At 40.1% G+C, this 13,721-nt stretch overlaps 2 protein-coding genes across 4 annotated transcripts in view; both read right to left on the reverse strand.

The window, feature by feature from the left end:
• The window catches only part of LOC100301594 (homeobox protein Hox-A3a), a 33,248-nt gene extending 23,283 nt beyond the window's left edge, over positions 1-9,965 (reverse strand). Inside the window, exon 1 of one of the 3 annotated variants that reach the window (XM_023959823.1) lies at positions 9,016-9,965. In XM_023959823.1, coding sequence (XP_023815591.1) covers positions 9,016-9,026 — 11 coding nt within the window. In that variant the 5' untranslated portion in view covers positions 9,027-9,965. Of the gene's footprint in view, positions 1-3,023; positions 3,443-9,015 lie in introns of those variants that run through there. The other 2 variants (XM_011480874.3, XM_011480869.3) reach the window with 2 other exon arrangements.
• A 95-nt stretch (positions 9,966-10,060) lies between these two features.
• Positions 10,061-11,923, reverse strand: hoxa7 (homeobox A7). The gene is made up of 2 exons (XM_020707129.2): positions 11,437-11,923; positions 10,061-10,672 (listed from the first exon to the last, which is right to left on the reverse strand). Exons 1-2 carry the CDS (start codon positions 11,792-11,794, stop codon positions 10,383-10,385), a joined length of 648 nt encoding a protein of 215 aa, XP_020562788.1. The 5' UTR covers positions 11,795-11,923; the 3' UTR covers positions 10,061-10,382.
• Between the last annotated feature and the right edge of the window lie 1,798 nt (positions 11,924-13,721).

Below are 13,721 nucleotides of genomic sequence, written 5' to 3' on the forward strand. Positions count from 1 at the left end.
TGTGACAGAACATTTTACTATCACTTAAGGCCCAACAAAGCAACAGAATGCAGCCTTTGATGTGTTACAAACTTATTACAAAGAGTTAAATGTTTACACAAAAAGGTGCATTGAAATGTAAAATATTACATTTTAATCCCATCAGTAAATTCTGTACTTTGTAGGCTTTTAAAAACTGGGAAAATCTGGATCACAAACAAATAAACATTTTTTGTCCCAAATAAAAGATTTAAAAAATGTAATAGTTATTGTGATGTGGAACATTTCAGTATGTTTGTATTTTTTCCATTTATGTTTTATTCTAATTTGCATTGTAATAAAAAAAGTTTTAACTTTCATTTTTGTATATTTCATTTTTACAAATGTTTGACATTTAACATGTTCCTTGTTATCATTTTTATTTTAAGACAATATTTAACATCTCCCTTGTTATCATTTTTATTTTAAGACAATATTTATTTTTTCCAGAGCCAATTTTAAAGGTTCACTTTTTTAAATGTATTTATTTTCGTTTGTCAAAAGGGAAAAGGCCTCATGAGACAAAAAAATAGTATTACTGAATCAAATATGTTTGTGCAGAAATATCTTCTGACATTTTTTTCTAAAATAACCAAAACATCTGGGACATTCCTCTTTTTAAAAGGCTTCTATTGAGCTGAACAGGAAGAAAGGGGCTAAACGATTTTTAAGGGATCCGGGGGCTCATTTAGGGGGCTGTGGGCCTTCCCAATACTCTGACAGGGTCGAGAGTATCAATCCTCAAAATGCAAATTTTGCCCTGGTCCCTAAACATATCAAATGCAATTTATTCAAAGGAAATTCACCAATCAACCTCCCTAATAAAACGCAAGCCACTCAATCTTGTTGCCCCCCCCCCGGTCCCAAACGCGAGGTCATCGCGCTTCCAGGGTTCACCTGGAGTGCACCGTGCAACATATGTAATGCAAAGCTATTCTGCCTTTTGTGTGGAGAGTCAAGATCCCTATTATAAAGCTGGCATCAGGCTCTGAGTGAACAGATGACTGAGACTTGTTCAGTGCGTAAACTTTTGACCCCAATTTTTCCTCCTCTTCTGCTGCTATCTCGCTCTCATCAGCCCCAGCCCGGAGAGATGTCTGCCATGCCTCCCCTTCCTCCCCACCATCACCTCTCCTCCACATGAGAAAAGTTGATTCTAACAACGTGTACATCTCTTTGTGCGACAATGATCGTTTTCACAAATTTGATAAGATGCCAGCAAAAAGATGCGATCGTCTTTTAGTGAGGTTTCCAAACACAGAAAAGAGAAATGGATCCAACCCAGGAGCGGCAGAACCATAAAATATGCAAATCACTCATTTAAGTCGGAGCAACCAAAAGAGTTTGTTGGAGAAAACAGTTTTTTTTTTCATCTGGTAGCGCTGTCTGTTCTAAAAGTGCTAGTATGTCCTGGGGTTCATTATTGCGCATCTTTTTTAATCCACAAAATACACATGAAGACGCACGCTGCTATCTGTTCACGTGCGCGTACTATTGCCTTTTTGCTGCAGTGACAGTGAACTTGGCCTAAAGCGAGCTCTGCTGGTGGCTCCGAGAGGATGCAGATTTATCTTGCTGCTGCGGCTGACCTCCCGATGAACCTGCGCAGCCTCCCTTCTCTATCTGCCGGCAATGCGCGGCACATGGGGCCCTGTCGAAACGTCTCCCTCTGAAATATTGGCAAAAGGGTTCCAGTTCCAACTATTTGCACACATGGAACATCCTGTTTCATTAGGGCTCAAACTTCATCCTAAAGGGTTGAATTCTGCTTGTTAGGATCGTTGATGAAAAATATCGTAAAGCAAAGATGCTCAAAATTCAAACCTGTTTGGCTATTTAGTGAGTTTTTTGATTAGAGAATAAATTTAAACCATTTCAAGATACACAAAAAAACACATCTGGATCTTGAATCAACTCAGATTTTCATTTTCCACCCACCATTTGAACATTTTAACAGATAACTTTGGTGGTGGGTGTTTTTTTCCGTTAATTTTGATTCTAAAAATGTATTTAAAAAAGGAGAAATCCCTCGTCAAAATAAAGCCATTACATTCAAAAAGTTTTTCCGATTTGGTTATCCTTTTACTATTCCAAAATATAACGTTAAAGAAATGTTCAGTTTTTTTTAAACCTTTTTGTGCGCATTTGGGTTGAAAAAGGATGCGCATAGACAAAACGTCTCCTGGTGTAACGCTAGCAAATATGCTAAGAGATATTACAAACGTTTCTGGACAAATATTTTTGCACAACTTATGCCTTTGTCCACTCGCGCTTTTGTTACCTATGTCCGCTGGTGGCCGGCTTTGCCCCTGGCCGCGCGGACAAGAGGTCACCACAAAGCGAGAGTGAGTTTTTGAGATGTCATTTGAACTTTTCAACCTCAAACACAATAAGACTGGCTCGACACAAAAGGGAATTCCTTTCAAACATTTCCCTTCTGCTGTTTCATCCGTGTTGTGTTTACTCGACACTGTTTACAGCCAACCCCGAAATCCACAGCCTTTCACCCACAGCCAACTCACAGCCAACATGTGCAGCGCGCGACAAAGCTACTGCCAACTTTATCCGCGCCTGAAAAGTCGCTGACAATCACTAAACAATCCCTTCTTGCGGTCTGCAGATCTGCAGGCCTGTGGCAACGCGCATCTTCTCCCACACTCCAAGCAACTTTTTGCCTCATGCTCTGTGAACTCTCCAATGTAATAAAACGACAAGTTTGCGGGGGTGGAAATGGACACAGAGATAATTATCCAACATGTAAAAATGGATTATGAGTTACACCACAGATGGAAGAGAGCCAGTTACGCAGGGAAGGAAGCAATTAAATAGCCACGAGCCGAACCCAACCCTGTGCAACATCTGCCCAGACCAGTATGCAGCACTCCACAACTGACAAATTAGTATAATAGACTAATAGGGACGGATAGATGGAGCGAGTACAATAATACGACTGTTTAACACGGGATAGCTGTTCCCAGGCTACCGACCAATCTGCAGAAACTCACCCAGGGACGCGCTCCCCATCCTACAAAGCGTCCGGTCCACGCTGGCGCAGCTTGCGCCACGAAAAAAAGCTCTGAACCGGTCAAGTATCGCTTCCAGCGTGCAAAGGGAGACTCAGACGAAGCTTCGCCTTCCGTGCGATTATATGTTATGTGCAATATACTGTCAACTCCCCAAAACCATAAAACTTACTTTAATGGCTACCACGTGACCGTTTATGGCCAGTGAGCCTATCTGGCCGGTCTCCGGATGATTTTTACGATCTAATTCATAGACAAAACCCCCATTCATTTAGCACCTAAATGTCAGGGAGCCAGAATCAACCCCTTAATAAAGTTTACAGCCAGAAAAGTCGAGCTGATTCTTCGAGAACATAGGACACGAGTCTGCTTGGGGACGCACGGCCCTCGAAGCCTTACACGCACACAGGGCAAGGTGAGTCAAAGCATGATTCCAAGTGAAACCTGTTGATTTAACTTAAGAAATTAGAAATTTTTGAAACACCAAAACAACAACAAAACTTTACAAAAACTCACAATGAAGTTTTCATTCCAGTAAAAACTTTATTATCGCGGCCATCACAGCCATTTTTACCAAGACCATCTTTATTCTTATAGCATATTTTGACTTCCAGTCTTTAAGAGGGAACAAAAATAATAACATTTCCAAAAAAGCTTGGCACGATGAAGTTTTACACACAGGCACAGGGATTTACCGTGGGACCGTCCACACAGAAAACAGCGAGACAAAAGCACGTTTCTTTACTAAGATGCTGCGCCCAGGTGAACACCTCAAACACAAAGCTGCTGGGAAAACAAAGAAAAACAAGGCACAGCTACTGTACACACAAGGGTGAGGCGGCATGCACCTCTGCCCACACATGTGCTCACAGCGACTACCACACAAAGGCTTTTTTATGCTGGTTCTACATCTGGAAGCTGATTTTTGTACAATACATCAAACCAATAAATACACACATTTTTACAGTAAATACAGAGAAATCCAGGCTGAACGCAAACCTTCTGGCGAGCTTGCTTTGTCACAGAAATATCTGCAATAGTTTGCACCACTTTCATCGCTTTTTCTTTTATTTTCCAGCCTGGACAAAAACAATAATTTAAAAAAAACATGTATTTCCACGTATTCTTTTTTTCCCCTAAAACTAGACAATACTGTACAGAATCCACATAAGCATTAACTCGATGAAGGGTTAAAGAAAATTATATTTAGGAATATAATGGAGACTTTTTCTGGACATGGAGAAGTTGGGGTGCCCCCTGCCCCGGCTGCACAGTCAACAAGTCTTTTTTTTCCTCAAAAGTGAAAGAAGGGTTGATATGGCAATTTCTGTTTTTAATTTTTTTTTTTTTTGCATTTATTTTTTGTACGTGCTCTTCATTATCTGGAGGGAGATCACGGCCTGTAGGCTCCCCCGCCTGCAGCCGCCATGCTCATGCTTTTCAGTTTGTTGTCCTTCTTCCACTTCATCCTGCGGTTCTGAAACCAGATTTTGATCTGTCTCTCTGAGAGGCAGAGGGCGTGCGCGATCTCGATCCTCCGTCTGCGGGTCAGATACCGGTTAAAGTGGAACTCTTTCTCCAGTTCCAGGGTCTGGTACCGGGTGTACGCGGTTCTGGCCCTTTTGCCTTCAGGTCCGGAGATATCTTGATGCGTGAAAAAGGGAGGAAAACATTTCAATCACCAAAGACTTTTACAATAAACAAAAACAATTTCTGCTGCTTGAACTTATACAAATTCATTTTATTATAAATATGATTAAGTGAAAATGAAAATATTTCCTCAATAAAATCATAAACAAAAGTTAAAAATAAAAAAAGGAAAGTTCACGAGCAAAAAATAACTAACATTTAAATCCTGAGATTTGGCTAGCTAATTAAAAAAGTGGAGAACATATTAAGCATTTTTAGAGATTGATTTAATCATTTAAGGTTACATTTAGCGTTGCATGGTGTAAATATAAATTGTCTCGTACTTGGACAAAAGTGAATCCAAACTATCAAACAGGTGAGATGGTGCATTTTGGCGCCATTTGCTTTTCACGTGAAAACCATAATTTTGGATTTGCAAACCATCATGCCATGCAAATATATTTCATTTTGCCTTGCTATACGATGCAACGCTTCCTAAATGACTCAGTAATGACCTGCTATTTAACAAAAACCAGCTTGTTATTCAATGAAAACGTTTACCGTGGCTGATGTGGAGTTTTCTCATCCACGGATATATCTGAGGCTGTGCTGAGTCGCTGGCATTTTGAGGAGTTGATGGTGCGCTTCCTGCAGCCTTTTCGTCCTCCAGAGGGGAAGCTTTGGACACACAGTCCCGACTAAGCAGCAGCGCACCTCCGTTGGAGCTGGAGCACTGGGCGGCCGAGGAATTCTTGACGGGTCTGTGTTGGGATTGCGCCTCGGCGACCGGGGACGAGCTGGCGACCGACGAGCAGGGAAGAGGGTCAGGCGGGGGTGACAGAGAAGAGTTCCCAGCGCTGCTGGTGGACTGACTGTGGCTGTATCTCACGGGCTCCACCGAGGCTGACGTCGCCGCCGAGTGGCTCGGAGAGTAGCCCGCCGTCCGCTCGCTGCCCACAAAGTGTCCTCCAGCGCCCCGTCCGACTGTCAGGTCCATCCCGTTGTATCCATAGCCGTACCTGCTGGAATGCATTGACGCTGAATCTCTGTATTGCTCGTTTGCTGAACTGTGGTCTCCATAATTATGTAACTGGAAGTCCGCGCCATTGGGATAGCGACCGCAGAATGAGTTCACAAAATAGGAGCTCATTTGTTGACAGTTCCTCCGTTTGTAGCTTTTGTTGCTTTTATGATTATTGTTGTGGAAAGCAAACAGCATAAACCTGCGCTCTTGATTTGTGGCTCTTATGGCTTAGTGCGTCCTATAGCACCCTTGCACAATTTATGATGAATTATGGAAATGAGTGGGACATGGACTTGATTCTCTCTTACGTAGGCACCCAAATATGGGGTACGGCGGGGAATCACGTGCTTTTGTTGACCAGTCGTAAATCCTGCTCGGTGACCTCCAGAGGTAAACTCGCGCACGCAGGAAATACTGGGTGGGATGTAAGGGGCGCGCGCCTCTCCGCGCTCTGGGCTAAGGCGAGCGAGAAGGCAGGGCTTTGCTGTTTTGAATTGTCGCGCTGCGCCATCCTCTGGCGCAACTGTTGCACTGCCTGTCTGCGGCGTTTCCAGAGGCGTGAGCTCCACACGGGGTTATTCGGAGGTTAACGATCATTGCGGCAAAAAAGGCTCCCTAACAATACAACAAGTGACACGCTGCGAGCGCAATCTTTGCAGTGATAGTGCGCAGAAATAACACAATCAGAATGTGTTATGCACGTTGAGATGTGCAGCGGGAGTAAATATCTTTGCAGATAATAGAATACAATCCAATTCAGAACAGCTCTGTGCAGTTTTTATATGTTTTCCTTAAAATGATTGTTTTTAAAGTAAATAACTGTGCGTATCGAAGACAAAAGACTCAGTTTAAAGAAGGAAGAAAGCAGGAAAATGTACATTATTATCGGGCAAGCCAACAACGTTTCGTCCAGGGCCTGTCTTTAAAGCCACTTGAAAATGTATTTTATTCATATGCGCGCTATGAAGCAACTACCGCTGTAAGCGTGTTAAAACTTAACGATCAAAAACTGCGGGAGTGTGGATGAAAGTTTTTGCGCCTCTTTTGCATAAAGCGATGAAGATTAGGTTCAGTTTAATGGCAACAGTTCAGTCAAAATGGCTTGAAACACAAATCTGATTAAGCTGCCTTTTGTAATGTTTGCTTGAATGATGCCAGTCTGAGACATAAAAGACGTAAAATGTATCACATTTTTATTATGCGCAAAAGCAGATCATTCACAAAGGAAATGTTAAAAACATACCAATAGAGAAAGTAACAATACTGTAATCATATACGATTATTCAGAAGAAAGAAATCGCTGGCTTAAATTGGAATTTTTTGACATAAAAAGACACAAAAAACATCAGATGTTTCATCTTGAAATTTTTGACATTTTTTTTTGAAAAAAGGGGATCCTTGTCGATCTAATTTTTCAATGGAAACAATATGAAAGTGATGATAAAGTTATGATTAAAAAATCACATAAAAGCAAAATCAAGATGGAAACCACCTTCATTTTGCTTTTATGTGATATCATTTTTGTATGATCTTTTATTAGCCTTAGAAGCGTTCCAAAATTTCACACATTTTAAATTACACGCTACTGTTGTACACATTTACCCAACAAAAGAATTACAAACAAAAATTCTTAATTATTCTCTTTGATTGAATAACAACGCAGGACAACAACCAGAAGATAAAGCGCAGGCGTAAAGCCTCTATAATGTCCCGGCACAGCGGCTGTTCATTTGTTTTTTCTTGTCGTGGAATTTTTATGGCACCTATAGTCTCTGGAAGGCAGAGACTTGTCCTCTGGTTCCCCTCTACGCGGCCTTTCCCCCCAGAGCTGTTCATTTTCTCTGCACAATTTAGCTCTTGCAACACCGAGACTCGATCCAGCAGACAGATTGTTGATTCTGACCCAGGTGTGCGCTCCTGCGTGGAGGTCACCGATGCCCGGAAGGTGTTGCGTTTCGTGCAGCATGATTGCAGTGGAAGAAGGGAGAGCTGTGCACGGTCTCTGCTGGTCAGACTTTCGTCCAGCAGCTGATTTACGGCCGGCCAATGGCAACAAAGTTCCCACGAAAATTGAAACGCAAGAAAAGACTTGAGTGCGCCCCGGTGTCTGACAGAGAGGGAGGAAAAGAAGGGGGGGGGGGCACTTTTAGAGAGGAAAAGGAGGGCGGAACACTGGAGGCCCCCAACTCTGCTGCAAATTAGTCACGGACAATAAAGATAGAATTTTATAATAATTAACGAGGAATCTGCTTGCGCATTTAAATGAAATAAGAAAAATAAAACCTGTTGTCTAATCTTTAGGGGTAACATTTGTATTTTGAAAAACAGTATCGTAATAAAATAAAAATCTGTTCAAATATATATCGACCAAATACCGTTTCCTGTTTTTTTATAGAATCCATATGCTGGAGATTCTTCAAGGATAACTTGTTAATTTGCTTTTTCCCTATAATTTTTCAGTTACTAATAAAGTGGTATTAAAGGTTGTGTTTTTTATTTAATACAAAATAAAAACCAAGACTGCATCAAAATCAATCACATTGAGATAAATTACTGCATTAGAATGATATAAAAATAAATAAATAAAAACTAACAATATTTTTGTTAAAGGAATGAACAGAGTTGTGACTACGTAAAAACAAAAGAGCTCCTTCACGTTTTGGTCGTGATTTATTGTGAAGAAACCGACACTTTCAAACCTTTCAAATGCACTGTTTTAGCCCCCCAAATCAGAACCAAAATCTCCCACCAAGACAGAAAAGATAAAGCAAAAAGAAAGCAATCTGCATTGCCACAATGAGTATCTCAACACAAACTGAAGACGTCTCTTTTCTATACATAGATGAGATTCCCATCAAAATGCAAGCCAGAAAACACACACGTGCGCGTGCACAAACACAGGTCCACTAGTTGTGTCCAATTTCAGATAAAAGCAGCTGTGGGGCTCAAGCTTCTCCACAAGAGGGCGACAAAGAGCGCTTGTTTTGGTTCTTCACTGGATATTCCTCTTTAAAGATAAACAGCCAACAATCACACACCACACGTCATCAAATAAATCCAATATAAAAACATATATATATCTATATATCTATATATCTATATCTATATCTATATATATATATATTATATATATATATATATAATGACAACGTCAAATTTATTTTTACATGTAAATAAAACACGACTCATTTGTCAAATGGATGCAGGATTTCAACATTATAGCACACAAACAGATCCTTATGAATAAAGACTTATTTTCCGACTCTGTCGGCTCAGAGTGGAGCAATCATGCCATGGACACAGAAGCTGTGGGGGTCCTACCTCGTCAGCATGTCTGTGCGTAAACAGGAGGAGGTGAAGGGGAGGGGAGGGCATGGGGCAGGTGCAGACCGTCCATGACGGAGGAAAGTCTCCAGACGATTCCTTCAGTCAGTAAACGGGGCCCATGAGGGTCAGCGACGAACACTAGTTCCTTCCACACACCCTGCCAGAAGTCTGGAATAATCCTTTCACCTTCCGCTTGGAGCTCCTGCATCGTTCAATCCGAATAAAAAGAACAAAAGGTGGAGAACATATGCGCGTGTGGTTAAGAAGAGGATCGTGGAAAGCTGGGTCTCTTAGATGACAGGCAGCTCTTTTCCGCTATTGGAAATTAAATATATATATATATATATAAAAGTTCATGTTCACGGGTCCCTCCCACGTGATGCGCTGTGGCCAATAGGCAGCCGAGGCGCGTCGTAAAGTTGGACCGCTACGTTGTAAATTTTCATAAACAACAACGGATTTATGACCCGGTGCTGGGGAGAGGGAGAAAGGGGGAGGGAGAAGGGAGGGGTGAGGCGCCATCTTGCTGAGACTCAGGGGGGGAAAGCTCAGCAATCATCTGCAGCTTGTCCCATCTCGCATCCTCATAGCTGACATTCTTCCACTGCGCCGATTCCAATGCGCTCCTGAGCGCAGAAAAAGTTAACATTAACTAGTTTCTTGAAGCAAAATGTTTTTTAGGATTTTATTAATACGTTTATGGTTAAGGCAAATGTTTATTCTTAAGTGATTTTATCCAAAGAATAAATGATTGTGCGAAGCTTTAAAGAATTCCTGCGCCAGTTCCAATGCTTTCTGCAATTCGTTTTCACTACAAATCTTTTTCTTTTGGCTCAAATGTATCTAGTTTTTACACAATATTTGGTATAATAAAACATAAATGAAATTACAGTTAATACTTTATTAGCCTCACAATTTTAAAAGTTAATGAACACTCAGATGTATATATATATATATATATATATATATATATATATATATATATATATATATATATATATATATATATATATATATATATATATATATATATATATATATATATATATATATTGTAATGTGTGTGTGTGTTGAAAAAGCCACATATTTTGCAAAAATCCCCCCCTAAACATGCACATTTGCCTCAAAACAAATTATTCTGATTTTTACACATTTTCTACAACTGTATTGGGTTTTTGAAAACTGAAGAGCAAATATAAGATAGTTTCTCGTTAAAGGGAATGTTGAGCTTAAAAAAATCCAAATGTTATTGTTTAGAGAAGCCTCCGGTTTATAGTAGTGCACACATGCATGGGATATGTTCCTTCTCATCTCCCTTTCAAAAAACAGAGTATATTTGATCTAACTGTCCGTCTCTGTTGTTACTTTGCAGTTTGGGATTCCACCTCTGCGCTCCCAGTGTCTTCTGCATCGGACAAGGCCTGAACACCACCGTGCGTCTGCACGGGGCCCGACTGTTCCTTGTGGTCCTTCTTCCACTTCATCCTGCGGTTCTGGAACCAGATTTTGATCTGTCTCTCTGTGAGGGTCAGGGCGTGTGCTATCTCGACCCTGCGCCTGCGGCTCAGATACCGGTTGAAGTGGAACTCCTTCTCCAGCTCCAGAGTTTGGTACCTGGAGTAGGTCTGCCGTCCCCGCTTTCGATTTGGATCTGGAAGGAGGGAAAGTGACTAGTAAAATTAAATGAAAAAACGAATTTTCCTATTATCATAAAACCAAAATGTTCCTGATACGTGTGCCAACAATAAAATGTCAACAATGTAAAACAACGGGGTGTCGTGAATGCATCTGTAATTGCCTTCTCATTGTACTTTATAATACCACCGAATACACAAACACACAGACACACACATGGCCCCTTTTCGTAACACACATTTACCAAGTAGCTTTCCTTTTTTCTCTTTTCTGCATCAATTTAAAGTGGTCCTGCTGGGATGTTTGGCTCCTGCTTCCTTAAATACCTTCCATGTTTTTCCAATTAAGAGGCATGTTCTGCTCACCAAACGAGCTACACGTGGGCTAAATGAATTGCACGCATCTTTTAAAGAAAGTCCGGAATGCCAAGGCTTCCTTGTCGTTAGCTGGTGGAAACAGTGGTTTCAGGAAAACACGAGAACCTCTGCAGAGCAGAAAGGAGCAGCAGAGACCAAGAGAGCTGATTTACACCACAGCTGCTCTGTTTTACAACCACAGAGGGGAAAAAGAGGCTGCAAGAGTAATAGAAGTGCAGAGAAACCCCCCAGCGGTGAGGTCCCTGCTTATAGTGAAAACACAGAAGCGCAGGCCAAATGAATTTATGGCTGTGGAACGCATTAGTTGCGCAATACAGAATTACGATTCTTTCCATAACAACATCGAGGTTTTAGAAATAAAACAGCGACTGTTCTTTTATACAGATTCTGATTTAGTTCATACCTGATGCCTGCATCCAGGGGTACATCCGGTGCTTGTTTTGCGGTGGAAAGTGGGGTCCCGGACCCGGATGACAGCTGCCATCGCTGAACAGACGGTTCTGGTCAAAGGGGTTGTAGTGCAGAGCGTCCCCTCCGTGCGCATCGCCTGAGGTAAACACTGGATAGCTCCGGCTGGCTGCGTTATTGGCGCTATAAACTCCCGAGAGAGATGGTGCGAGCGAGATGGCCGCAGAAGTCCGAGAGGAGCCCTGCTTTTCGCCACAAGCTCCAAAACTGCTCCAGGCGCGCTCTGCGCTCGGGAACAGGGAACTCACCGTTGCAGATTTGCTAAGAAGACCATCCACATAATAAGAACTCATATTTTTTCCTCTCAGATTTGTTGGCCCAGAATCCCCAGTGTCGTTTTTACGAGGTAGTGTGATATATTACAGCAATACACCCTAGATTTACACCAAACCCCATTTTCCTCTGGACCAAAGAACTTCCCCATGTGACTTCGGCCTGTTCACTCTCATCCAATCAGCGCAGGCGTCGCTTTCATTGTAGAGCCGGGTTTCAGTTGGATTAACACTTCACACGTAGACACATTTAGATACACACAGGAAAGAGAAATCCCCATGTTGGAGGAAAATTAATGAACACAAAGGACATGTTTATGTCAGACTTTCCTGAATTTATGCCAAAAAATAAAAATAATTAAACCCGTATTACATATATTTTTTAAACTCTTATAACACGAGGAAATACCAGCGACTCAAGTCTGACTGCTCATAAAAACTGCATAATGAGTCTCATCAAACATGTTTGAACATGATCAAATATTGACAGGAAACTTTTATAACAAGACAAAAAATCCTGAAAACATTTAGGACAGACAGACGCATATTTTAGATAAAAACAAAACAAAGTTTTATTTAAAAAACAACTCATTGGAATATTAGCCCAAAAAAGCTTTTCTTTTTCCCTTAAAATCCAGATAGCAACAAATTCTATGTTCAATATTTTATTTATGTAACTTAATAACTTTGGAAGTCAGTACCTTTCTGACGTGGTTTATTTCTGTCATTTTCTTTTGTTTTTTTATTTCATTTTAGGTTTGTTTTGTTTTGTTTGTGTGTGTGTATGTCCAAGACTTTCTTTTATTACATTTTGTATTTATGGATTTGATAGTAAATATATGAGAATTAAAATGACAACTGTAAAAATAAAAGCAACAATAATGAAAACAATTATATTATAAATAAAGTTTAATTATTACTTTGATGACAATGCAGATGCATTTGAAATTCACTCAAAAAAACACTAACAGAAATTTAAAACAAAAAATAATTATTACATTGTTTGAAGAGGCTAAACGTAGCAAAAAAAAACAAACAAAGCTTCACAGTGCGAAATTAAACATACATTTAAAAAAAAGAATAAATACTGTAGTTGACGTCCAAACGTCCAGCTGAAGTGTGTTTAGAAATGCTGGGTGAAAAAAGATGAGTAGGAATATGATGCAAGCATAAACTTGTTAACACTGCTGAACACATTTAAAAAATTTTAAAGATTAAAATCACGATAATTAAAAGGTGAAAAAAGGGCATATTTTTAACTCCAACTCAAACATTAAATATCAATTCAAATAGAGTTTTGTTTTAAAACACAAAAATAAAAAATAAGAACTAACTGAAAATATTCACTATTTACCAAGAGTAACACTGGATTCTAAATGCAGTTACGTTTTGAAGGCATAAAATTATAGCTCAACATACTTTTGCTTTTTTTTTAAATCGTTTTCACATAATCCTAATGTAGATTCAGACAAAGAAGTAACAAGGTCCTTTGAAGCTGTGCCTTTCAAAGATTAAAACATTATGTTGGAAATCAAATATGAAAAAGAAACATTTATAGAAAGCAAAAACGCCCAAAAAATATTATTTCCTAAATGAGTTCTTTTTAACTAAGCTGCCAAATTGTGCTATTATTTTTCATAAAACCATTGTAAGGACTTATCCTTTTTTTCCATTTCAAGCATAAATAAATGCGTATGAACTGTAAGACTATAAAGTCGGGACAGACCACACATGATACTTTGGATTCTTGAATGATCTAGGATTTAAAAAGATGCAGCCACAGGCAAATTCTAATTGAAGTTTTTGCAGTTTTGCCATTACACAAATATTGTTTGAAATACACTGCCTTAGGTTGGCTGTAAAATAATTGTAGGACATTCTAAAAAAAGATCAGACACCGAAGAATGTTTTTGATGTTTTAGCAGAGCAGCGATCCTCCAGCAGCATG

Source organism: Oryzias latipes, chromosome 11 (genome assembly GCF_002234675.1).
Source record: "Oryzias latipes chromosome 11, ASM223467v1".
Classification (NCBI taxonomy): Eukaryota; Metazoa; Chordata; class Actinopteri; order Beloniformes; family Adrianichthyidae; genus Oryzias; species Oryzias latipes.